Below are 26,611 nucleotides of genomic sequence, written 5' to 3'. Positions count from 1 at the left end.
GCCTACACTAAGGAAATTTACAGGACTGCAACAGACTTCAACCATATATTTATATCCCAATATCGTATGTTAGAGAGATTGCCAAGACTCATCAAGCCTGATGACTATTATCCGATGCTGCTCATCCATGTAAACATATTAAAAATGATGACAACTATTATCCAATGCTGCTCATCCACATTGGCACTGATACTGCCAGGTACCCCTGAAAACGTATCAAAAGTGACTTTGTGGCTCTGGAAGAGAAGGTGAAGCAGTCAGGTGCGCAGGTGGTATTCTCGTCCATCCTCCTTGTCAAGGGTCAGGTCATAGAAGCACGCATCCTGGAGATGAATGTGTGACTACATAGATGGTATCATTGAGAGCGTTTTGGCTTCCTGGACCATGGGATGATTTTTCAAGGGTTGCTGAGCAGGGATGGTATGCATCAAAGAAGGTTAGAAGTGTCTTCAGTAGAAGGCTGGCTAATCTACTGAAGAGGGCTTTAAACTAGAATTGATGGGGCAGAGTGATCAAAGCCCTCGGGTGAGTTTAAGCCCTCAGTTAAGTGAATCACTGAATACCTCTACATGGATGGGAAAAGCAGGCAATGTCTGGAAAGCAATATATACTAATGCTCAAAGTATGGGAAACATGATTCTGGATCTAGAAGCAGTGATTGAAGAGGATGAGTTGGATAGAGTGGTGATTACAGGAAAGACAGGGTAGGAAGAAAAGGAGGGGACATAGCATTATATGTTAAAGATTACATTAAAGCCACACAATTGCAGGATCTGCAGGGCAAGGAAGAGGCACTGTGGATGGGAATGGGATGGGAACATCTAGGAGTAGAAATGCAGTCGGCAAAACTGAAAGGAGCAATTGTAAGAGCAACAGTCCTTTTTGTGAGGCAAGTGAGTAAAAGTAAGAGGAAAGGAAGGCCGCTTTGGTTTTCAAAAGTAGTAGCTGAGAAGATAAGGAATAAGGTTAGCTTTCATAAACTACAAAAGATCGCAGAAAGAGGAAGACAAGCAAAAATATCTGGAAAAGTTAAGAAAGGCTGGTTGTGTAGTCAGGAAAGCAAAAATACAAATGGAAGAAAAAATAGCTATTACTGTAAAATGGGGAGACAAGACTTTTTTTTTTTTACATATATCAGTGATAGGAAGATGTGTAAGAGTGGCATTGTGAGACTCAAAAGGTGAAGGTGAGAAATATATAGAAGTTGATAAAGAAAAGGCTGAATTGCTTAACAAATATTTCTGTTCTGTGTCATGGCTGAAGCGCAGGGAGCAGGACAGCAGAAGACAAATGTGAATATGGATGGAGTAGTGGTAGACTCTGATCGATTTTCAAAGGATTGCGTTTGTGAGGAGCTAGTTAAAGGTAGACAAAGCGATGGGGCCAGATGGTGTACATCCAAGGGTGCTGAAGGAACTTATGGAAGTTCTAGTGGCTCCACTGACTGACCTTTTCAGTGCTTCTCTAGAGTTGGGAGTGGTACCGGAGGACTGGAGAAGGGTGGATGTAGTCACTCTACACAAAAGAAAAAAAGGGCACATGCTGGATTGGAGGAAGAGGATAGTTAGTGACACACTGGAAGGGGTGAGGGAAAGAGGTGGCAAGCTGTAGGCAGACACAATGAAAGGGAAATTGAGGATTGGAAGGTAAAAAAGTAGACAAGAGGTAGAAAACAAATTGAGAAGGAACAGCAGAAAAGGAAGGGAAAGGAAAGGAAGAGATACCAGAGAATTGGGGGAGGGGGGGGGGAGGGAGACAAATACCAGATCTGAAAGGAGAAAAGGAAGAGAGAGATGCTAAATACCACTTGGGGGAAGAAGATGGGTGCCAGTCCAATGGAGGGGGGAATGGGAGAGGCACAGTTTCTGGTAGAGGCATAGAAATAGAGTAGATGCCACATGGAAAAGGCAGAAAGAAGGCACAGTGTTAGAAAGAGAATGACGAGAAAATGAGGAAAGCAAAAATCAAAGATAGAAAAAAAAATTCTATTTTCTTGCTTTATGATAAAAGTAGCTGTGTTGATAAACGTTTATAAACAAAGCCCTGCCAGCTGAAGACCTCTTCCTCTAGTTTGGCAGCCAGAGCTCCGATTTATAAAATGACAATTGTACAGAATATTGTTTCTCTCTATACTTTAGTAAAATAAGTCCAGTATAAAACTATTTGAGGCTTGTGCGAATGGGATCAGATGGTTTGCAGGAACGGGACCAAGCTCGCAGGGACAGATTTTTCCCTGTCATTCTCTACCGCCAAGAGCAGCGGCCCGGCAGAAAACTCGATGGTGGGAAGATACAGGAGAATTACACCACACTCTCCAGCAGAACATGAGGACAGATATACAGTACTCACATCCCTGAAGTGGCTGGCTGACAGTTGAGAGCTTTCTTTACTCCCCTCCCTCTGGGTTTAGCCTTTTTTTTTTTTAAGTGAGGAGAAAGGAGTGCAGGGCAAATACAAAAGGGGGTCTTGGGGATAGGTAGGGAACTGGCACCACAGGCTAGAGCGGAGGACAGAGTCCTCCTCCCCCCCCCCAGACAAGCCTTAACCTGGCACCATGCGCAGGCATGTCACTGCCCTGCCTGCTTCAGCAGCAGGAAGTGAGGAGCGGCTGCTGGGGAGGTTCCTGGAGCCTCGGAGCAAAGTTTCAGTTGAGCGCTTCTTTCTTGGACGGCATGGTGGCTTCAAGCCCTGGAAGGGAGGTGAAGCGAGCCAACCTGTTTCTTCGCTGAAGGCAAAGCGACTTTAAACTTGAGGTTAGGTAGCTGCCCCGATCAGCCCATTATTTCACAGCCAGCTCTCTGCTGGGGAGCTGTTTGCGGCAGAAAAACGTTTTGGTTTTCTTTTCTTTGTACTGTGTATTTTATTGAAAACGCTTCCCACCTACTACTGCATTTGAGCAGATAGCTAGCTCCTGTAAGCATTTCAAAATAAGCTGAAGATTTTGCCACTTTCTAGAGAGCGATTTATGACCAGCACTGGCTTGTTTTTTTACTTGAACTTCTGATGCTGCTCAATTTAAATGGATAAAAGCAGAGCACAGATCCCAGTATTGGAAGTTCAAGAAACAAATAGTAACGACCAAGTTATTGTATCTCTAGAATCCTAGTGGTCACCTGGCACTACAGCTCTCCAGAGATGAGTTGCTGTAGGAAAGGAAGAGTTCTGGGATTTTTTTTTTCCTGTAAGACTTTCAGCTTGGATGGGATAACTTATAGGGGGTATGAGGCTTTGTATTATCATTGGAGATTAGTTTATCACATTAAGAAGTAGGTGCTTAATTCCTGGAAGCTACTTAGAGGGGAGGGGGGCATGAAATAGCCCAATCCAAACAATCTGCTGATCCTTCACTGCAGGCGATATGCATGCACCATCAAGAGATTTTGCTTACCTCATGTCATTTTGCTCCTAAATGAATCCTTTATTTCTGATATCTGTATAATACATGTCAGAGATCCAATCTCCTGTTCCAAGTTGGGCTACTTATTCCAAGATGGTGACTGCATATTGTCAACACATCAATGGGAAATCAGGTCGGCTATGCATGGTGTGCTGCAGGCAGGAAAAGAAGACGAGCCTCTCGGCTCGAGCTGCCTCCAGCCCCTGCTGTTATCTGGACTCGAACGAAGGGGGAGGGGGAGTGAATTCTTGGACACAGAAGGCATGAACATGGGAGAGAGGATGGAAGAAGGGAGGGAAAGAGATGCTTAGGTGGGGGACAGAATGCATTTTTGGACACAGAAGGCATGAACTTGAGAGGAAGGGAGGGAAAGAGATGCTGAGATGGGGGGAGGGAATAGAAAGGGAGAATTGGGCATGGGTGTGTCAGTGAGATGGTCATGTACACAGGGAATGGAAGAGGAGAACTTTTGGTCATAGGGAGGGAGGTACAGATGATAGGGAAGAGAAAGATCAGAGGGAGAAATGTGGAAAGGGAACAGATTGAAAGGGATGCAAGAAGGAGGAATGTTGGACATAATGGTGAAAGGAATGGAGGGAGAGATGTGGCATGGTGCTGGGGAGGGGTGATAGAACAGAAGGAGAAATGTTGGGCATTGGGCTGGTGGAAAGGGGCACAAGATGAAAGGAATAGTAGGAGGAACCAATGGACAGCAAGAGAAGAATTTACAGAAGACGGGAAAGCGGAAAAAAGAAACTGGGACCAACTTGATGGAAAAATAAGTTTCCAGACAACAAAGGTAAAAAACTGAATTTATTGAATAAAATATGTTAGCTTTGGGAAATGTATATGGCAGATGTCTTTGTTTTGTGTTCAAAAGAAAAGGAAATGCATTTCTGGTTTTATTTCTACAGTGTTGAAGTACTTGCTGACCCTTGCTGTGACTGGTGGGAATCGCTGGCAGCATCCATGAGCTACTGAGGTGCCAGCATCTGTGACTCAGGGACGCTACTGCTGTCTGCTAAACTTGGCAAAAGAGACCCCCGGCCAACGGCAGAGGAAGTCCTCAGCTGAAAGCTTTGTGGGTTCTCATCAGCTGAGTATTTCTATTTTATATTAACATTAGAGGCTCTGGTAGAAACCTGTTTACAAAGTTTTCTTCCCAGTTAATATTTCCAAATTAATAAAGTGTAGCATAATTAAATGAAATAACAATTTCTGAAGCTTATAGGGACAAAGGGATTCCTCGCAGGGACAGGTGGGATTTCTGTCCCCGCGCAACTCTCTACTCTGCCCACCACCCTAGCCCGCAGATTCCAGCCCCCCTAACTATATCCCCTCCCTGGCATCCTGTCAGTCTGTTTAGATTGTAAGCTCTTTCAAGCAGGGACTGTCTCCTTTGTGACTCTGTACAGCACTGCATATGTCTAGTAGTGCTCTAGAAAAAGTAGTAGTAGAACATAACCTGTCAGACTGGACTGGTTCAGCAGGATAAGTAACTCAGTTTGCATACATTACTTTGATTGTCACTAACCTGGTGACTGGCTAGACTATAGGTAGTCTCAGTCAGTGAATAATGGTCAGTGGTTAATCTTCGAGCACTGTAGCACACCATGACAACAGTGTCTAGATGTGACTCTAGGCTCGGACACTAAATCAATGCCCTCTCCAAAGTTATGACAGAATATAAACACTTGATTGTCAATAAAAAAAAAAAAAACCAGTTGAGGAGAATACTCAAATTAAATACCAAATTCCCAAACCTAACTGTAACTATTACTGGAATTCAAAATGTTTACATTAAACAAAACAAAATTACATAAAACTTTCTATTTTCAATTAAAATGTGCTCAGTCAAAACCACCCATCCTGCACCGGCAGCAGTACTTCCCTGCATACCAATATTGTTACTAACCTGTCACTCTCTCAGTATTCAACTATTACAGGTGAAAACTTGCTGGAAACTTAATACATAGCTCGTCACTGTGCTGCAAGAGTGTTTTCAGGCTGTAAGGTGAATTAGTGTCCGTTTAAAGATGAACCACTGCCAGAGTGAAGTTGTTGAACTCTTGAAATCAGGGAAGACAGTAGGGATTCGGTGCTGAAGTTAGGACGAAAGCCATATTGATAGGGTAAAAGAATAGAGAATCTCTCTAAGTATGATGAGAGTTGGGAAGAAATGATGGACTCTAGCATCTTGGTTAGGAGAGGGATATTTGCAATTGGGTGATAGCTGGATGGTATGGAAGGGTCAAGGTCAGATTTTTTCAGTAGTGGGGTCAAGGCGATATGACCCATTTCTGGGGAGAAATGGCCCGACTGAAGGGCCGAGTTTATGAGAATGGTGATAGAAGAAATAGCCTGAGCGGGAATGTTCTCATATAGGTAGGAGGGGAATGGGTCCAGTCAAGTAAAAAAGGCAAGGGTGGTGTCTTTTCAACCAATAATACAATCTTTATTAACTATACAGTACTTAGTTAATAAAGATTGTATTATTGGTTGAAAAGACACCATCCTTGATTTCTGGTTTGTCATTAAATTCCAGATATTCTGAAATTGCTTTAGACAGCTCTTTTACATTCACCTGGTCCAAGAGTAAAGCATCATCAAACCTCCAAGGAGGCTTCAGGTGCGCCTCTCCTAGTCCCTGCAAGAGCACAGGAGAATGATCAGATAGCGTACTGCTCAATATTTGACATGAATATGTTGTGGAAAGCAATGACCATTCTCCCAGCCACAAGTCAATGTGCGAAGAGGAAGCGTGAACCTGAGAGTAATAAGTATAAGCCCTTTCCATGAGATGGAGCTTCCTCCACAAATCAGATAGATCCCAGTGGCGCAGAAGAGACCAAAGGCTTTCTCTATCCGCTTTCCCATATTTAACCTTAGGGGTAGAATTATCTAATTTAGGTTCAAGCGTTAAATTGAAGTCCCTACCCATTAATAGGGTGCCTTCCAGGTTCCTCTGAATACTAAGTTCAAGCTTCTTGAAAAACTCCCCCTGGTTTTTGTTGGGGGCATAAACATTGACCAAAGTAAAGCAAGTGCCCCCTATTAATTAAATCCCTTGAAGTGATAGTCCATGTCCCAAAAAGGTATTAAAAAATCCTGTGCAAAATTCTCTAACAAACCACGATAGCAGCTTCCTCAACACCGATCGTGTTTCCCAAAATCTGCTCGATCGAGAACTGACCTCAGCCAATCACGCAGCGGCGCGGGATCAGGCAGGAAGCGCAAAGGTCGTGCTCCTGTGTTGTGCGCCGCTCTGCAATGAGAAAGGCAGCCGTCCAGCAGGAGACCGTGCTAGACCACCGCCAGTTAAAAAAGGGTACCAACCGGAGGGCGGGGGGAGGTGTATTCGCTCCATAAGACAAACCCACTTTTCCACCCCCTTTTTGGGGATGGAAAAAGTGCATCTTATGGAGCAAAAAATACGGTACTCCTGTAAAGAAGGGATTTTGAATTTAGCTCGCACCTTTTTCAGCTGTAGCTCAAGATAGGTTTGTGAGCCTTCTTGGGGAAGGAAAATACCTACTATACCTGAATGTAACCTTAAGTTTATATACAAAACAATGGAGGGATAAGTAACTTGGCTCAAGTAACAGCCACAGTGGTATTTGAACCAGGCTTCCCTGGATTCTGCTGCTCTAATCATCAGGTTATTTTTTCATTATACTGCTCTAACCATGTCTTCTGTCCCCTCAGCAGACTGGGCTAGAGTAGTACAGTACTCCCCCGAGATTTGCAGGGGTTCAATTCCAGGAACCCCGCAAATCTTGAAAAACTGTAAATATGGTTTTTACCGAGGGAGACAGGAGAGGGCAGCCAGAGAGGGCAGGACAGCAGCCAGAGCGCCAGCCAGTGAAGGAAACCACTCGTGGTATGCTCCGACCGCCTCTTCCTGCACTAAGTCGGGCCTCACCAATCAGGAGCTGCATGTCAAAGCAGCTCCTGATTGGCAAGGCCAGACTTTAGTGCAGGAAGAGGCGGTCGGAGCATACCACGAGTGGTTTCCTTCAATCGCCGGCACTCCGGCTGCTCTCTCATGCCTGGTCATTCACGGTCGGAAAATACCGCGAATGACTGGGACAGCGACTTGCCGACTGCAAAAGACCAGGGGAGCACTGTATTCTACTTTGTCTCCTAAGGTATTAATTCAGCCTTTAAAAAGCAAGGAAGAATAACTGGCTAAAACCATACTAAGCCTTAATGCAATTTAAGAGCTCCATCACCCCTATGCAAATTAATATTGTTAAGTGTTCCTAAGTCAGGCCTGTTTTTCCCCACCTGTTTCAATTTTGAGATGTCTCAATGTGTGTTAATTCAAAAGAAAACCCACAATCTTGTTTTAAAAGAGAAACAAAAAGTCTTTTAATTGCACTCAAGTGAATACAATTATGCCATTAGTACACATGCTCCACCAACACCTTTTATCTTCTCCTCTGCTCTCCTGCTGAAAAATTTGGCTTTCACAATCACAGGCTGTTTAGGCAGTTTGCCCTTGCCCAGAACTTTATAATAACCCTAGAAAAGCAAGGTAAAAGAGTTATTCAAAATTCATTTTTAATAAGGTTAAGAACCGATTAAGGAAGTCTTAAGTCTGGAGTTTCATTTTTCAAATAAAGCTATCTGCACACCAATACTAAAACAAAATTTGCACAATATTTCTGCCTCCATTTATCTCTCAAAATAAAAATAGATTATTTGTACAAACATATGATCCATATTGCATCTTCTATACTGGATCCCCATCATTTCTCATGTGTTACAAGTATACATCGTTATGATCTGCAATGCAACAGATGGAGAAGTACATTTTCCCCTCCGTATTCACGGGGGTTAGGGGCAGAGCCGGCCCGCAAATATGGAAAAACTGCGAATAATATTTGAGCCGGTTCTGCCCTTATCCCCTGGCTATTTTTAGCCCTGAAAGCCCCCCTTAAGCCTTACCTGGTGGTCTAGCGGGGGGGGGGGGGGGGGCTTACAGGGCTAAAAATAGCCTGAAAAATGAAAAAAAAATTTCTGGTCAAAAATCATGAATAACTGAATCCGTAGATACCGAATACAGAGGGGGAAGTGTATATGTCTAGCTTCATATTTTGAGAACAAACCTGTCCACATTTTATGCAATTTGCCTTGATTATGTAAGTCTACTTCTGCAAGATAAAAAAAAAATTGAATGGAAGAAAAAAACCATCAACCTTCTCCATTCATTCTCAGCAACAATATAAAAAGGCAACAGCTGAGAATCACCTCTCACAAAACTCTTAAGAGGATCAAAAAGATGGATAGGAATATATTCCACTAATCTAAGGTTTAGGGAAGCTTTAAATTGCTTGCTAGAAGCTTCTGTTGTCTCTCTCAGGGGACATCTAATGCCTCCTAATTCTGTGCACTACTTGTGTCCTATAGAGCACTGTCTGGAGTCAAATTTTCAGGGTGCCACAAATATGTATGGAACCAATTTGCATACACTGCTTCCTGCTATATGCAAATCACTTTCATGTATATTGATTGTGGATATTCTGAAAACATGACTGGCAAGGACCGACTTGGGAAACGCTTCTCTAGAGAATTTCCCTTTGTCAGCACTAATCAAATTAGAAATGTTACTGAACCGGTGACTGACTGGGTTATGTGAAACATCAGCCAGTGAATAAAGAACAGTAGTTTCTCTTCGAGCACAATAGCACACCGAGACAACAAACAACGCCAAGATGTGACTCTAGTCTCGGTGATAGATACATTGGAGGATTCTATTATTGAGCTTGCTTTAGTGGTGATGCAGCCACTTTAATTCCAAACTTCAGCTGCCTTTTATACAGCTGTTGTCAATCTAATTCCCAGAAGTATCCTAGCTAAAAAGAGATTATGTACTTACTCAGGTAAACTCTTTTCCAATAGATAGGCGAGACATTCTAGACATCTGCACACTACGGATTTTTCACTCTGCCTCTGGTATACTTCACTGTGCAGTTTAGCACATGAAATAGAGACACCTGTAGCAACAGGCTAAACAAATCTTTCTGCTCAAAAGTACCAAACAGCACCATTAACCGCCAACCCACGCTGCAAAGACGCTCAGAAACTACTCCCTAAGAAGTGGAACATATATACAAAGTCTTCCAAGCTCTCAAGGGCTGACAGGCATCCAAGAATCAGCTTGGAGAAGCATAAATAGACAGGCACAGGAAGGACAGGGAGTCTAGAAAGTCTCACCTATCTACTAGAAAAGAGCTTACCAGGGTAAGTACATAATCTCTTTTTCCAGTGCAATAGGTGAGACATTCTAGACAGCTGGGATGTACAAAAAGCAGCCCCCCAAATAGCTAGGGTGGGCTTGCTGCGCCGACCATTAGGACCGAGGACCCGAAAGTCGAGTCCTGTCTTGCAGCTATATCCACTCTGTAGAACTTGTCAAACGCGTGAAGAGAAGACCACGTTGCCACCCTGCAAATCTCCTCAGGAGAGGCAGATCTAGCTTCAGCTCATGAAGAAGCCACACTCTGGTAGAACGCACCTGGACGGAAACAGGGGACTGTTTTCCAGAAAGAATTTAGGCTGAGGAAATGGCCATCTGGAAATCGGGACCTTGGAAGCAGGTGCGCCCTGCTTAACAGAATGCGTTAGTAGAAACAGATAGCCAGAGATGCGAAACTCGTTAGTGACCTCCAGATAATGCAGAGGCTCATTTTTGAAGAGGCTCAAAAGGAGCCTTGGTAAGGCTAGACAGCACCAAGTTAAGGTCCCAAGAAAGGAAAGGCTGCTTAACCAGTGGTCTGACATGAAGAGCATCCTTCAGAAAATCATTGACATCAGGATGACAATGCATTTGGGATCTAAAAACGAGAGATGGAAGAAATAGCCGTGCCTGTGCCATGTGCTGCAAAAACGCTCTAAAAGCGCTAAATTTGCACAATCAAGGACTCCACCCTGGCAGTTTCTGAGGCAAAATTAAAAGTTTTGAAGAAGCAGGAAACTGAAGAAAAAAAGATCGCTAAAAATCAAAGATGACCAAAATTTGCACCAAAATTGCGATTTTTTAAACACATTTCCAAACTTGAAAAACAGCAATTTTAGGATTTTTCAGGAGGGGAAACACAAGGGAACATCCAGAAACACTCAAACTCCAATTTTCCAACCTCCCCCGATGTTTCTCACAGGCTGTCAGCCTGTGTACTCACTGTGACCTGACAGGATCCATGCTGCAAACCTGCTTTCAGCTCTCTCACAGTAGCTGTGTGAGAACTTCACTGCCACAATGCTGGGAATTGGTCCTCAAAGTTGATCTTTGGGCTGCCAGTCAGACTCCTGTCTGACTATACCTCTACCCCTATGGACCAACGGATGCGCAGACAGGCGGAGGCACGGAGATGCAGCCAGCACCCTGCAAGAAGACACTGCCGGACATCCTAAGGGCGCCTAACAGCCCGCGTTCGCCCCCCGCTTAACAGTAGGTAAGCCACTTCAAGGACTGCCCCAAATTCCAGATTACTATGCAGGCTGGCCAACAAGTACCCAAAAACGGATTGGCCTGTCATCTACAGACTGAAGTCTGTGAATTCTCAAGCAGGCAGAACTTCAAATTCACAGTAAGCACAAAATTACCGAAATTACATCAAATTTAAAATAATAAAATGAGAAGAGCAGAACACACACAACTGCAGTCATGCGTGCAGAAGGGAAAAACTGTAGAAGGTGCTAAACTATAAAAGTAAAGTACACCAAAGGCAGAGTGAAAGTGGATTCTTTCTGCAACATGCGGATATGGGGAAATAACCTAGCTGTCTAAAATGGCTCACCTATTGCACTGGAATAAGCATATACATTTGTAGAAGATCCCAGTTTATGTGCAAATCTCTTATACAGGCAGCCTGAAAACCTAGAATGGCTAGAAGTGTGCTTCAACCCAGTCCCCAGGACACTCCCCAGCCAGTCTGGTTGCTTGCATTGTCTCCATTATAGAGATCTCTCTCATGCATAGTCACTGACTGGCTGGATGTGTCCTGAGGACTACTGGGCCAGAGTGTGCCTATGAATGGGGCTGAGAACTGCTCCTTTTGATAAAGAATGCATAAGCTAGCACAGTTGTTCTATAACAGAAACCATTTTCCTTTCTAAAATGCTGGCTCTAAAATTCACCTAATTGCAGAAATGTATACATTACAAAATGCCACAATACCTTTTTGAAAGCCAATTAATTTTATTGACAATTTCTACCTTAATTTAAAGCTGCTTGCCAGAGGAAACTTTGCAAGATGAACACCTTATGAAGTGTTCTCAACCTAATCCTTGGGCTGGGTGTGACCTGAAGACTGAGCTTGATGAAATTATACATCTTAATGAAGTTTATATTATGTCTGGTACAGCCATCCAAATAAAAAAAAAGACTATAAGAAACAAGATACAATAGTATCTCTTACCGAGTGTACAACATCAATGATGGGGGCTGGTCCTGTTGGATTTTTAGCTGCTTTGAGCCTTGTCTGCTCACTGACAAGTGTCCATAGTTTATCCAGGTTGATAGTTGGACAGAAATATTGATTTTTCTTCAGATGCAAGTGCCTCATACCAACTTTTCCAAAGTAACCTGGGTGACTATGAACATATAAGAAATAACTGACTGTAAGAAAACAAACCCAACTTGGATACTTATTAACAATGGCAGCTTTAGAATATACAAGCTGTCACTGCAAAATTTAAGTTGAAGGTCATATCGACAAGTTTAAAAACTTCTTGTATATACAACATGAAATATACTTTCTACTAGCTACATATATAAAATTTAAAACCTAAAGCCATTTCTATATATTATGTTGTTTAAGAAACTATTTTGTTTGGCAGTAAGGAAGCATTAATGAGTTTTAATGGAAGATTAGGTTCTTACCTTGATAATCTTCTTTCTGTTAGAAGACATAGGAGTCCGTACGCTAGGTGATTATCCTCTGGTCGCGAGTTGCTTCCAGAAGGATGCCAACCACATCTTTCAACTCCTCCTCCTTCACCAATGGAGGATAGTGCCCTCTTCAGTTTGTACCAAAGCACTTGTGCTCCACTATAAGACAAGAAATCCCCAAGAACACAATACATTTCTGTTCTACTCTGTAACATAGTAACATATAGTAAGTCATAAGAATGAATAATTAGCTTGAACTTATAACATAGGTGTACCAACGAACCAACCTGCTGTATGCAACTAGCCCTAACACATAGGGGCTCCAAAATTACTTTATTTGGAATTTATTTGTACATGTTCATCCAACTAACAGGAGAAAAACTCAATTTTCAGACTAGAGATTTAATCTCATGAAGTCCTCTGTATAGTCACATTATGCCAATTCTTAAGCAATGTCTATTGAATGGTTGGTTGCCTATTCAATTGAATATTCATTTTAAAATTTTAACACTAATTTTTAAAATTTTTTACAAACCATTACCACTTTGCTTGCAACGCTAAAGGTTTATTTCCCAGGATGTCCTCTTCATTCAAGTAATCAGGCACTACTTGATGTTCCAGATTTTAAGCTAATTAGATTAGAGATGTGTAGGAACTCAGACACAGATTCTCAAAATGTTTAATGCCATTGCTAAACTGTTTTCCAACGGTTTAGCCTGCACGCATTTTAGCGGCGGATTATCAAAACAGCTCAGTTCTGTTTTTAGCGAGTTTTCTAGCAGTCTGACAGACGTGCAAATGAGCTCTTCAACATTAAAACGAGCATGCAGGTGGATTCTTTAAAATCGCCGAGCCATTCTCCCAAGAGCGGCATTGGCTTTTGACGACAAAAATTGCAACCAGTACAGTTTGCATATATTCCTTTGACTGTCACTAACCTGGTGACTGGCTAGACTATAGGTAGTCTCAGTCAGTGAATAATGGTCAGTGGTTAATCTTCGAGCACTGTAGCACACCATGACAACAGTGTCTAGATGTGACTCTAGGCTCGGACACTAAATCAATGCCCTCTCCAAAGTTATGACAGAATATAAACACTTGATTGTCAATAAAAAAAAAATGTTCAGGAGAATACTCAAATTAAATACCAAATTCCCAAAACCTAACTGTAACTATTACTGGAATGCAAAATGTTTACATTAAACCAAACCAAACAAAATAACATATAAAACTTTCTATTTTCAATTAAAATGTGCTCAGTCAAAACCACCCATCCTGCACCGGTAGTGTCAGAGACTGCTAGAAAAGCAGTTTTGAGAAGCCCCACCAGCAGCGGAAGAGATGCCCATTCTCTCCTGCTGCCACACAACACCCCCCTCCTCCTTCCTGCAGCGGGAAAGATGCCCACTCTCTCCCACTAACAAGTGAACCCCCCCAGCAGCAGGAGAGATGTCTATCTCTCCCACTGCATCACAACACCCCTTGCCTCCAACCCCTCTCCCCTGTACCTTTAATTAGACGGCTGACCAGAGGGATGCCTACTCCCTCCAGCCATTTGGCCCCCCTCTTCCAAAATGGGCCTTCCCCTCCCACCCTTGCAGAGTCTGCATCCTCTTCCAGGCAGAACTGCCCCACTTATGGGGACCCCTGGGTACCAAACCACATTAATCGGAAGAAAAAAATATCAGAAAATAACAAAATCTGAACAGAGAAAATCATAACACATCTTCTCAACTCACTCACAGAAGGAAAAACTGAAGAGGGCACTATACTCCATTGGTGAAAGAGGAGGAGCTGAAAGATGTGATTGACATCCTTCTGCAAGCAACTCGCGACAAAGGAAAATCACAGAGTACAAATCCTTATGTCTTTGCCAAAAGAAAATTTGATTTTATTCATTGTTCAATCAAAGGACTACAGATAAAGGTGCTGCTGTTTATTTTATGTGTATTATATATCTTCTCTTGCCCCCCTACCCTCCAAAATGATTTACATCTCTCAATAGTTAAAAATCTTACTCAAGATGTAACTTACTATTTGTCAAAGTTTATTCTGTGGTGATGCAGACCACCTGCATTCCCACGTCCTCCTGGATGCTTTCTGTGTTTACCTGAATATAAAAATAAGAGATTAGGTTCTTAACTTGATAATATATTTTCCAGTAGATAGGAATGGTATGCTGAACCTTAGGGTACTCTGTCCATTCTTGCAAGCATACTGCAGAAAGATGTCAGTCACAGCTTTTGAAACCTCCTCCTTCTCCCAGAAGTCTGCTGCCCCTTTAGTTCGTTCCAAAGCATGCAAGCACTCTAGAGTAAAAGACAGGAGGAGAAGACATGGGGAACTCCCCAAAACCAAGGCTCTGATCTGCTCATATAACGTTATAACAGTCAATAATGAAACTGTAATGTATAAATGAACACTACCATTAAACAGTAACACACATCAAATAAAAGTGACAGCTTGAATATTAGTGGAGCTCAATTATTACATTACATTAGTGAATTCTATTCCGCCATTACCTTGTGGTTCAAGGCGGATTACAAAAGGAGTTATCTGGCCATTTCCAGAGGAATTGAAGAGTAGAGCGAGTTGCTTCAGAGAATTGGGATGAGTCTTGCGGTGTTAGTTTGTCTTCAAGGATTTCTTGAATAGCATGGTTTTTATTTCTTTTCTGAATGATTTGTAGTCTGGGATCATTATCAATAAATTGGAGTTGGTAGTCTATTTTTGCTGCTTGTGTGGCTAGAAGGCCATCGTACGGTTTTTTTGTTTGACGTCTCTGATTAGGGGATGCATGAACGGTTTGTGGGTTCTCCTATGTCTGGTTGAGGTAGTTTAGATTAGGCAGCTGTTTAAGTAGGCTGGGCTATCTCCGTTTATGGTTTTAAATAGTAGGCAGTAGAATTTGAATTGTACTCTTGCTTATATTGGGAACAAAACTGATTCTGAACCCATAGTCCAACTTGCAGAGAAGTATTAGTTAAGGAAAGGACAATGAAGTATAAGGCAGAAGCAGAAACCGACAAGTCTCCTGAGGTATACTGGCAAAAACTTTGGGACCCCCAAAAGCAGCTCCGGTTCTAGCTTCTAGCCATTTGAAGTCTGCTGTTTGGTAAGGACCTGGGATGATGATCTTGCACACTGGCCATAAGATCATCCAGGCCTTTGCCAAAAAGCATCTGTCCCTTGAAGGAAAACCTGCTAAGTGTAGCCTTAGAGGTTGAATCGCCCATCCATAGATCCAATGCATGCATCAGGTGGAGATGGAGTATGCGTCAGTCACACAATCCACCCCTGCCAGCATGAGCTGAAGTAATGGCGCATCCGCTGTCATGTCCAGGATTTGCAGCCACAAAAAGCAGGCATGTGCTATGAAGGAAGCAGCTGATGCTGTCTTCACTCCTAGGGCCAGGACCTCAAACTGCCACTCTGCAGTCCTGTGTATCCTTCAGCACGACTCTTCATTTACTGGGTAAGGATGTGAATTTAGTCACCTTTGCCACCAGGGAGTCTACCTTTGGCATAGCAAACATTTGTTGGAAGTCTTGATCCATAGGATACAGCCTAGTCATGGCTTTTGCCCCTTTGAAGGAGCCTTCCGGGACCTCCCAGGGCTCTGTAATCAGGAGTTTCATGTCTGGGTGCCACGGAAAAGACCTGGGCCAAAATTGGATCCTGCTCCAAAGAGAACATTAACTGGACTGCTGGGCACGATGGACCACTGGTCTGACCCAGCAGCGGCAATTCTTATGTTCTTATGACAGGCTGAGGCAGATCAATTGAGCTCACGAAGAGATTCAGTAATAATGTCTGGCAGGGTCGAAGACTTGAATAGCTGCCTTTTGAAAGGATCCTCTCCTGGGTCCACCATTACTGATCCCAACATAGGAGGCCAGATCTCCCATCAGGAAGACCTCGCTTTGAGAAAGTAAGGCAATCAAGACTGAACTTTTGCCCCTATGAATCCCTGTCTGACTGACAATCAGAGTCAGGGAGGTGCTCCACTGTCATAGAAGAAGTGCTCTGAGAATTCTTAAGAGGCGGGTGCCGAGGGTCACTCTTCAGCAGACCTAAATTGAGTACCTTGGCCACGGGCATAAAAGCCTGCCAGAGTAGATTAATGAAGTCTGGGGTAAAGGCCTTAGTAAGCAACTAAGGCCTTTTTGGTTTTGTATTTGTTTCAAAACCTTAATGTGCTTGGCTCCAAATTATCTTTCCTATCATTTTCAGCTGGCTCGTACCACCAAATACATGCATAGATCTCACTTATTTTCCTTTCCTATGCTGAAAATGTTGCCTCTATAAGAGATTTTTGGATAGGACACTCATTTCAAGCTGGTAAAATGAACGCTTGGTTAAGTGAAACTATTTCAAAAGCTTTTTCCTATCAATCATTTAGGAAATCAGTTAAGACTTATCTTTTCAATAAATCTGTTACCTCATAAAACATCTCTTGTATTTCCCTTGCTGCTTGTACTTCATTGATTGTCAGTTGTCTCGATTACTGTGAACCGCTCAGAACTGTTATGGTATTGCGGTATACAAAAAGTAAAGTTATTATTATTATTGTTTGGCTGAGGAGCCTCTGAACCAGTTTGGCGTGCCATGCTGCTGTTCCAGGGCTCCTGAGGAAATTCTCGCTCTCCTAACAGGCTCAAAAGCCATGTGCCATGCCCCAGAGGTTGCATGGGAGCTAAACATAATGTTCCCACCTCCCTGCTTTGCTTGACGAGGCACATGGCGCAAGGGGCGTACCTCCGTCATCCATCCTTCGCAAACAAGGCACGATGTAGGGGTATCAGTTAGAGGACTCCATCCCTGGCACTTTGGAAGCAAAACAATGTGTTTTGGAGAAGTTTAAGAACTTAGGGAGGGGGGAATTGGGAAAACAAAGATGGCCACCACTGATGACTTTTAGTGCTAAAAAATCAGCTTAAAATCAATGCAGGGCTGACCAAAAACCTAAATTAAAAAAATAGGATTTTAGGGGAGGGGGGACCAAGGCCCTAGCTATAGAAATAGTTTAAAAGAGCTTTTGAAGACCCCCTTGATTTTTTCCACAGGCTGTCCCAGCCTTAGTTACAGACCATGTGCTAAAGAAATGGTTCTACTGCTGCCTGCTTCAGCTCCTCTTAGGTGTAGCTGTTCTAGGAGAGGCTCTCTGTTTCTAGTCACTTGGCCACTTTGTTGGGATCTTCGGGCTGCCGGTCATACCGCCACAGACCGACCTTCAACCCCCCACAGAACTCTCACGAAAAAAGGGGTGGTGAAAGAGACAAAACACAGCCGTTACCAAGAGTGCTCCAAAGGAACACTATTGATGCCTAAACAGCCTGCACTCCAGTCCATGGAGCAAGCAAACACCAGGGGAATGGACTCTGAACACTAATCTTCAGCAGTCTGGCTAAACAGGACCCTGAAGGATACACTTGCCAGCTGCAGATTTAAAATCTGCTGCTCTCCACGCAGAGTAGACTCTTATCAAAAGGGATCTCACAAAAAAGACTGCAACTAGAACGAAAAACTGCAATACTACTGCAAAATAAAAAGAAATAAACCAAGCAGAAGACACCTTTCATACTCACTTGCACAAAGAAAAATTGAAGTGGGCAACAGACTCCTGGAAGGAGGAGGTGGTTTCAAAAACTGGGATTGACATTTCTCTGCAGTATGCTTGCAAAACTGGACAGAGTACCCTAAGGTTCAGCATACCATTCCGATTGCACTGGAAGAGTTGTTAGAAAAGGTCGAGCTTGCTGAAAGCTTTAAAACTAACCTTTCCCTCAGGATTAAACAGTGCTTTTCTTTTGCAAATGGTGAATGTTTCTATTTCAATCAGAAGGAATGCTCCCCTAAATGTTTGTTGTAAACTACATAAAAGCTTGGTTCCCCTTTAAACCACTATCAGAACTACTGATTGCCCAAATATCAATTTATATCATTGCAGTTTTGTATTTACAGTATTCACTCCCATCCACAATCAATTTCTGCTTATAGACATCTAAAAACTACCGTGTTTCCCTGAAAATAAGAGTATCTAATATTAATTTTGGGCCCCAAAAAATGCACTAGGTCTTATTTTCGGGGTAGGGCTTATTTTTCTCATGTACATGATCATCTTTCCCTTCCTCTCCTTCACCCCAATTTTTCCTCTTTCCTTTCTCTCCACATGTGCAGCATCTTTCCTCCCCTCACCCATCCCCTTGTGCCTTCCCTCTGCAGTATCTTTCTATCCCTCCCATCCCCCTTTGCAGAACCCTTGCCCAGCTTCTATCCCTCTCTCCCTCCCCTTGTGCAGCAGAACCACCGCTAACCCTTCCATCCCATCCGAACCCTGCAAGCCCTACATACCTCCCTCCAGAGCAGTGTCAGGCCAGCAGCACTCTAAACAGGCTGCTTCGCATTGCTGATGAGGTCATCAGTAATGCGGTACAAGGAAGGCCCCGAGAGAAGATTGATAAGCAGCCTGTTTAGAGTGCTGCCGGCCCGATGCTGCTCTGGAGGGAGGTATGTAGGGCTTGCGGTCAGCGGGATTTGGATGGGAAGGAAGAATGGAAAGTCAGCAGGGGTTTGGCTGCACGGTGGAAGGAGGGAGAGTTGCTGCTGGCGATTCCAGGGACTAGGGCTTATTTTGGGGGAACTACAATAGCTGCAAATATAAACCATCACACTGGCATTCTTTTAGTGACTGAAATGCTAGAATAAACCAAACAAAGTACCGATCCGTCCATGGCCATGACTAACGTGCCCACGGAGCTTCCTGGTCTTCCTCAGTCTGGATGGCTGTAAAAACAAAAGTTCCATTAGCTTGTAGATTTAGAAGGTGAAAGCACACAAATATTAAACAGGCACCAAGAGGTTAAATCATAATTTCACATTAAACCAAGCTAAGTCACCTCAGCAATGCCTTCAAAATCTCAAAGTACTAGCGGTGGTCAGAATTTCCAGTCCTTGGCCTACAGCAGACATGCTAACTTATACAAATTACCCATCCACCCCTTTTACAAAACCACACAATAGGTTTTTAGCACCAGCTGATGCACCGAATGCTCTGTGCTGCTCCGACAGTCAGAGTTCCTATGAGCGTCGGTTGGAGCAGCGCAGAGCATTCAGCGTGCCGGCTGGTGCTAGAAACCTCTTGTGTGGTTTTGTAAAAGAAAAAAAAAAGAGGAGGGAGGGTAAGTCCTAATTACTACAGAAATGCCACTGAACCAGTTACCAAGTGTGATATGGAAAATCAACCAGCGAATGAAGAACAGTAGGAGTGTTTTTACAAGACTTTAACAATAAGTAATGGCAGACTGGGACTCTGGAGCGTCTAATATTCACTTCTAAGCATGATAAATGCACAACAAAAATTTTATTGACTCCTCCCAACACTACAGCATCTTTCTCCTACTGATCTCAGGGGAATCCCGATCAGCTGAGCCAGCTCAGCTGATGGGGGATTCCCCTGCCAGGATCAGCTGAACTGGTAAGGAGATCTGATTCCTCTCTCACTCACCGATCCTCCAGCCCCTACACAGAGACCCCAGCTCTACACCCTGCCCAACATCCGCTGAACTTTTCCTCAGAACAATCGACAGGAGGAATGCCCACTCCCTCCTGCAGCCGGGCCCCATCAAACCCTGACATCCCACCCCACAGCAACCCCCTGAACCTCTAGTGCTAAACTGTGGCACCCCCAAATGCCTGGCACATCCCCACCCACCCCCCCAACTCCATACCTTTGAAAACAACCCGGCAGGAAGGATGCTAATTCCCTCCTGCTGGCAGAGCCTTCCTCTTCCTGGTGCATCCTGGAATGCACCAGGGAAGGGCCTAAGGGCTCAGATTGGCCCAGGTGCCTAGGACCCTTCCTATAGGAGGGGCTTAGGTGCCTAGGCCAATCAGGGCCCCTCCCAACATGGTATTTATTACCTTGTGGAGCATTATGCATCCTGCCCAAAGTGAGAAATAATTACCCCCAATCTGTTAAACATGCCAGCTGAGGACAGAGTGTAGGGAGAAGAAAACTGGAGTTTTGGTGAGTTGTGACCAATCTTAAGGTCATCTGCAATGCTCCCTCTAAGGATTGGTCGGGTACGTGCAGATTTCTCCTCTTATGAGCGCCAAGATCTATACAGTCTTGTTTTGTGTGTGAGCAACAAGTTCTAAAAACCAACAATTTTCCGGATTTGCTATTGCTTTTGTGAGCAACCATGTCATATCTGTAAGCTATGCTTCTGGAACCTATGAGGAATTGCTCATGTGCTAGAGGGAACATAGGTATTCTGTGAACTGTGCAGCTCCAAAAGGTGACCATCTTGCGACCACTGAAGTGAAAGAGGTCTTTTAGACCAGTGGTTCCCAACCGTCCTGGAGGACCGCCAGGCCAATCGGGTTTTCAGGCTAGCCCTAATGAATATGCATGGAGCAGATTTGCATGCCTGTCCCTTCCATTATATGCAAATCTCTCTCATGCATATTCATTAGGGCTAGCCTGAAAACCCGATTGGCCTGGCGGTCCTCCAGGACAGGGTTAGGAACCACTGCTATAGACTACTGCAAGTAGGGACACCATAGGGAAAGGATAGATACAGTTGCGTAGTATGGGGGGGGATGTCCACCAGCACCCATCTTCCTTTCTGCCGCCCCCTCCCCAATCCATCAACCACGCATGCCCCTTGCATACCTTTGTAAGGGGTGCAAGCAGCAACCTTAACCTATTAAAGAGGTGCAGGGGAAGGGGTGGGGAAGAGCACCAACCCAGGCGCTTCTCACCCTCACTAAGTCATTGGATGAATACTATCAGGAAGTCAGGATGGGATCACCATTTGGCTCCAGAAAAAGGAGGATGGATTGAAAGCGAGACATCCGGGTTTTACTTCCAATGAAAGCAACGGAAGTAAAACCCGGATGTCGCCGTGTTTTTTTTTCTGGAGCCAAAGGTGGATGAGAAGAGCTTGACTAGGAAGGAGCGAGGGAGCCTCGCCCGCCAGGCCTCAGCTCCGTCCTGCCGTCTCCCACCGCCCCGGAAAAGGTAGGCAACGGGGAAGCCCAGCGCCCGCCCCGCTTTCGGCCGCCACCGTCCTCGCCGTCCGCCTCCTCCCCGTCAGCGCCAGCCCGTGGCCACGCCGCTACCTACCATCTTGGAAGCCGCAAGGATAGAGAAGGAGCGAGAGGCGGCGCGACGCCTCGCGAGAGTTGCAGGGGGCGGGGCCGACGGACGATGACCTCACTTCCGGGCAGGGGAACGTCGTCGCGGCGCGAACGTGCGCACGGCGGATCTCCTTACGTCGGTCCAGCGGCCCTTCTTTTCTGGACTGCAGGGAAAGAAGAGCAGCGGTGCCTTCTAGAATGCTCAATGCCTGCTGGTGCCATTGAAATGCAAACAGACAAAAACAAAAAGCAGCAGCTTTTTTTATTGGACATTGTGGAACCCAAGCAGCAAGGGGGCTCTTCTCCCTCACCCACTGGCCTGATTGCTAGGCATAATGAGCTGAGGACAGTCTCTTCTTGGCCTTATGACAGTCAAGACTTTACTCAGTAATACCGTATTTCCCCGAAAATAAGGCAGTGTCTTATATTAATTTGGGGTCCAAAAAACGCATTAGAGCTTATTGTGGGGGAATGTCTTATTTTTTTCCATGTACAACAATCATCTCCATTCCTCTCCACCACCCCAATTCTTCCTCTTTCTTCCCCTCTTACACATCCCATTGTGCAGCATCTTTCTAACTCTCTTTCCATCCCCCTGTGCCGCAGAACCCCACCATGACACTGACATACCTCCGCTCCGAGGCCTCCAAAAACGGCAGCAGCGTGCTGAATGGGCAGCTTCACGGCCTTCTCCGCCAGGGTCTTCCCTAGGATCGATCTTAACTAGGGCTTATATTAGGAGCACCTTTAAAAATCATGCTAGGGCTTATTTTGGGGATAGCTGGCCTACATTGTAAGTAGACGCGGCCGTTATACTTATCGCGGCAAGGGATCTTCCTTCCGCGATTAGTATAGTGGCTGCGGCCGCCAGTCCCCCCCCCCCCCGAACGAATGAGGCAGGAGGGATGCCCAATTCCTCCTTCTGGTAGGCCCCCCCCGACGATTGCTGGTAGGAGGGTGCCCAACCCCTGCCAGTAGGTCCCCCATGATCGCCAGAAGGATGGTGCTCAGCCCCTCTTGCCAGAAGACTACCCCTACAATCACTAACCCCCCTGCCCCGCTAACTTTAAAAAGTTGGCCAGCCAGAGACGGCTCTTCCCACCGCCTGAACAGCAGGCCCACTCGCTAATTTTTAAGCGAGGGATGTTTTTGGGTCCAAAAGGGGTGGAGAGCCAACAAATATGTTCCTACTTTGGGCCATGACACTAATAACACTTCTCGACATTCATTCCTACCAGAACACCTAGCTTTGATCACACAATCAGAACAAAGATAAACCCTGTGCAAATATAAGACCACAAACTGAAAGTCATCATATACACAAAGGAACCCTAAGATGCCAGACTGCATGCAGTACAACACCAGAGAAATAGAAAAATATGCAAGTTTTCCTGAACTAAAGGGCATTAAGCAGTCAAAATATAGACAGCAGATGTAAATTCTCTGAACTGACATATTTTAATCACTAAATTGAAAATAAAATATTTTTTCCTATTGTGGTTGTCTGGTGATTTTATTTTTCTAATCTTCTTTTCCCAGTTTCTGGTTGCCCTTCTTTCTGTCTGTGCTCTTAACTCTGTTTCCATTTGGTTTTCTCTCCTTCATTTTTTGCACTACATCTATCTTTAACATTAACTTTTAATATTCAACTTTCTTCATTTTTCCTGCTTCCTTCTCAACTGTCTACTTTTCCATGTTTTCCCTTCCCATCTATCCACATGCACCATCTCTTCCCTCTGCCTTTCCTCTCCCCTCCATCCATGTGTACCATCTCCTTCCTCTATCTTCTCCCCTATTCCCATCTTTTCTTAAACAGTCTTCCAGAAGAGGTGGTGGAGACAGAGACTGTGTCTGAATTCAAAAGGACCTGTGATAGGCATGTGGGATCTCGTGGAGAGAGAAAGAGATAATGGTTACTGGGGATGGACAGACTAGTTGGGCCATTTGACCCATCATCATGTTTCTATATTTCTTATGCCTCCTAGAAAGGGATAGTTTTTACCTGTGAGCCCTCTGGCTTCCCCAGACACATAGCCTGAAGAGGTGGATGTGGATATTGGAAAGGCACTACGCCAGGCCTCAGAGGAGGATGCTGTTATGGATTTTGAAGTTGTGGGCTACTAAATACATTAAAGACTTTACCCTGATACAGAGCAGAACTTGAAATGCTATTGTGTTGGCAATTTGGTGGTGATTGGATCGCGTTCACTTCAGTAAAGCTGGTACTTTGATAAGTTTGCCTTTTTTCTTCAATTAGCTAAGTATTGTAAGCATCCACAGATTCTATTTTGAAAATAGTGAATTTCTCATTAAGATTGATTTTTTTTGGTATTTCTGGCACTTGATGAGTTTACACTAGAAGACTGTTTATTTTACTGTTAATGGACTGATGATTAGATTTTTGAGAGGTATGTCATCAGTCAAGAAATTAGATCTTATTGCCTCTGATATGATGGTCCAATTTTTTAGTAGTAGATTATTGTATAAAATTTACAAAAATAAGTTTGAACTTAACATTAAAATCATTTGATAAAGGTGTTTTGTTGAGGATTGATTTATAAAGGCAACACAGTTGTCTATGTGCCTTCATAAAAGAGATACCCAAAACAAGCCCCAATAGGGTACAAATGCTCACACACCAAGGCTCCAAGGAGGTGTAAATCTGATCTTGTACTCTATATGTGTAAGTTGCATATTTTATAAAAATACAAGCATACATCACAGCTTGCCTCTGCTCTGTCCAAACTATGGCCTAGGAACACCTACACACATTTTTTTCAGTGCATGTATAAATTTATAAAAGCCTTTTTCCGTATATAAAACAGGCATTATGGACTAGATTCGGTAAATGGGAACCAAAAATTGTGGCTCAATGCTATTCCATAATAGCCTCTAAAAATGAGTGCCCATTATAGAATGGACAGCGGACCAACAGAAGCTCGGAAACAATCACCAGTCACACTTTACTGGACAACACTTTCATTCCAGTCAAAATTTTTTCTATTCATTCAGTTGCCATTTGTATCATGAGAGCTTCGATACAATCAGAACAGTAAGTTTTTAGAGGTTCCGGGGGAAAATGGCAGAAGCGCTGATAAAAGAAAACATCGATGAACATTTGGAAAGAAATGAACTTCTGATACCAAGCCAACATGGTTTCTGCAGGGGGAGATCGTGTTTAACTAACTTATTGCACTTCTTCGAAGGAATCAACAAACGGACGGATAAAGGAGACCCCATAGACATCGTATACCTAGATTTCCAAAAAGCCTTTGACAAGGTGCCTCACGAGCGTCTACTCCGGAAATTGAAGAACCATGGGGTGGACGGAGATGTGCATAGATGGATCAGAAACTGGTTGGCGGGTAGGAAACAGAGGGTAGGGGTGAAGGGCCACTACTCGGACTGGAAGAGGGTCACAAGTGGTGTTCCGCAGGGCTCGGTGCTCGGGCCACTACTATTTAATATATTCATAAATGATCTAGAAATAGGGACGACGTGTGAGATAATAAAATTTGCAGACGACACCAAACTATTCAGTGGAGCTCGGACTAAAGAGGACTGCGAAAAATTACAAAGGGACCTGAATAAACTAGGGGAATGGGCGACGAGATGGCAGATGAAGTTCAACGTTGAGAAATGTAAAGTACTGCATGTGGGAAGCAGAAACCTGAGGTACAACTATACGATGGGAGGGATGTTATTGAATGAGAGTACCCAGGAAAGGGACTTAGGGGTAATGGTGGACATGACAATGAAGCCGACGGCACAGTGCGCAGCGGCCGCTAAGAGAGCGAATAGAATGCTGGGTATAATCAAGAAGGGTATTACAACCAGGACGAGAGAAGTTATTCTGCCGTTGTATCGGGCGATGGTGCGCCCGCATCTGGAATACTGCGTCCAATATTGGTCGCCGTACCTTAAGAAGGATATGGCGATACTCGAGAGGGTTCAGAGGAGAGCGACACGTCTGATAAAAGGGATGGAAAACCTTCCATATGCTGAGAGATTGGAGAAACTGGGTCTCTTTTCCCTGGAGAAGAGGAGACTTAGAGGGGATATGATAGAGACTTATAAGATCATGAAGGGCATAGAGAGAGTAGAGAGGGACAGATTCTTCACACTTTCAAAAAATAAAAGAACAAGAGGGCATCTGGAAAAGTTGAAAGGGGACAGATTCAAAACAAATGCTAGGAAGTTCTTCTTTACCCAACGTGTGGTGGACACCTGGAATGCGCTTCCAGAGAATGTAATAGGGCAGAGTACGGTACTGGGATTTAAGAAAGGATTGGACGGTTTCCTGCTGGAAAAGAGGATAGAGGGGTATAAATAGAGGATTTCTGCACAGGTCCTGGACCTGTTGGGCCGCCGCGTGAGCGGACTGCTGGGCATGATGGACCTCAGGTCTGACCCAGCAGAGGCATTGCTTATGTTCTTATGTTCTTATGTCTAATACATAATACATTTTTAAGTAGATATTCCCTGGTCCCTTTGTTATTTTAGATTTTAGTTTTTATTTTATCTCATGGCATAATTTTATTATACCTTCATCAGTTTGATATTTTACTTTACCTTTGCATTGATAAAAGGTATGGAAAACCTTTCAGATGCTGAAAGATTAGAGAAACTGGGGCTCTTTTCCCTGGAAAAGTGGAGGCTTAGAGGGGACATGATAGAGACTTACAAGATCATGAAGGGCATGGAGAAAGTGGAGAGGGACAGATTCTTCAAACGTTCAAAAACTACAAGAATGAGAGGGCATTTGGAAAAATTAAGAGGGGACAGATTCAGAACCAATGCTAGGAAATTCTTCACCCAAAGGGTGGTAGACACCTGGAGTGCGCTTCCAGAGGGTGTGATAGGACAGAGTACGATATTGGGGTTCAGGAAGGGATTAGATGATTTCCTGAAGAAAAAAGGGATAGAAGGGTATGGATAGAGGATTACTATACAGGTCCTCGACCTGATGGGCCGCCGTGTGAACGGACTGCTGGGCATGATGGACCTCTGGTCTGACCTAGCAGAAGCACTGCTTATGTTCTTATGTTATGTTCTTATATTGGTTAAATATTGTTTTAAGGCATAAATGTTCATCTTGCATCATTAACAGTTTCTATATGTACATATTATAGATGTATTTATGAGTAGTTTTTACATGTGCATAGTCTGTTATT

The 26,611-nt window shown here is 43.9% G+C and overlaps 1 protein-coding gene, 1 long non-coding RNA gene and 3 other non-coding genes across 8 annotated transcripts in view; 1 reads left to right on the top strand and 4 right to left on the bottom strand.

Annotated features, from left to right (window-relative positions):
- LOC117352407 overlaps positions 1 to 5,554 on the top strand; it is a 139,164-nt gene extending 133,610 nt beyond the window's left edge. For all 4 annotated transcript variants that reach the window (XR_004537676.1, XR_004537677.1, XR_004537674.1 and 1 more), the window contains one exon: positions 4,312 to 5,554. This is a non-coding gene — a long non-coding RNA (uncharacterized LOC117352407). The remainder of the gene's footprint in view (positions 1 to 4,311) is intronic.
- On the bottom strand, positions 4,919 to 5,046 carry LOC117352423. Its single transcript, XR_004537683.1, has one exon. It is a non-coding gene; the product is annotated as a small nucleolar RNA SNORA3/SNORA45 family (small nucleolar RNA).
- Positions 5,555 to 7,740: 2,186 nt separating the features above from the next.
- RPL27A (ribosomal protein L27a) lies at positions 7,741 to 21,515 on the bottom strand. Its single transcript, XM_033928908.1, has 5 exons — positions 21,424 to 21,515; positions 19,016 to 19,079; positions 14,328 to 14,403; positions 11,821 to 11,995; positions 7,741 to 7,921 (listed from the first exon to the last, which is right to left on the bottom strand). The coding sequence occupies exons 1-5, from the start codon at positions 21,424 to 21,426 to the stop codon at positions 7,793 to 7,795; spliced, it is 447 nt and encodes a 148-aa protein (XP_033784799.1). The 5' UTR covers positions 21,427 to 21,515; the 3' UTR covers positions 7,741 to 7,792.
- On the bottom strand, positions 9,002 to 9,133 carry LOC117352422. The gene has a single exon (XR_004537682.1). It is a non-coding gene; the product is annotated as a small nucleolar RNA SNORA3/SNORA45 family (small nucleolar RNA).
- On the bottom strand, positions 13,219 to 13,346 carry LOC117352424. Its single transcript, XR_004537684.1, has one exon. It is a non-coding gene; the product is annotated as a small nucleolar RNA SNORA3/SNORA45 family (small nucleolar RNA).
- Positions 21,516 to 26,611: the final 5,096 nt, after the last annotated feature.

Source organism: Geotrypetes seraphini, chromosome 19 (assembly GCF_902459505.1).
Source record: "Geotrypetes seraphini chromosome 19, aGeoSer1.1, whole genome shotgun sequence".
In the NCBI taxonomy this organism is placed as follows: domain Eukaryota; kingdom Metazoa; phylum Chordata; class Amphibia; order Gymnophiona; family Dermophiidae; genus Geotrypetes; species Geotrypetes seraphini.
The sequence above is the reverse complement of the archived record's forward strand: the minus strand, read 5'-3'. Positions and strand labels throughout refer to the sequence as shown.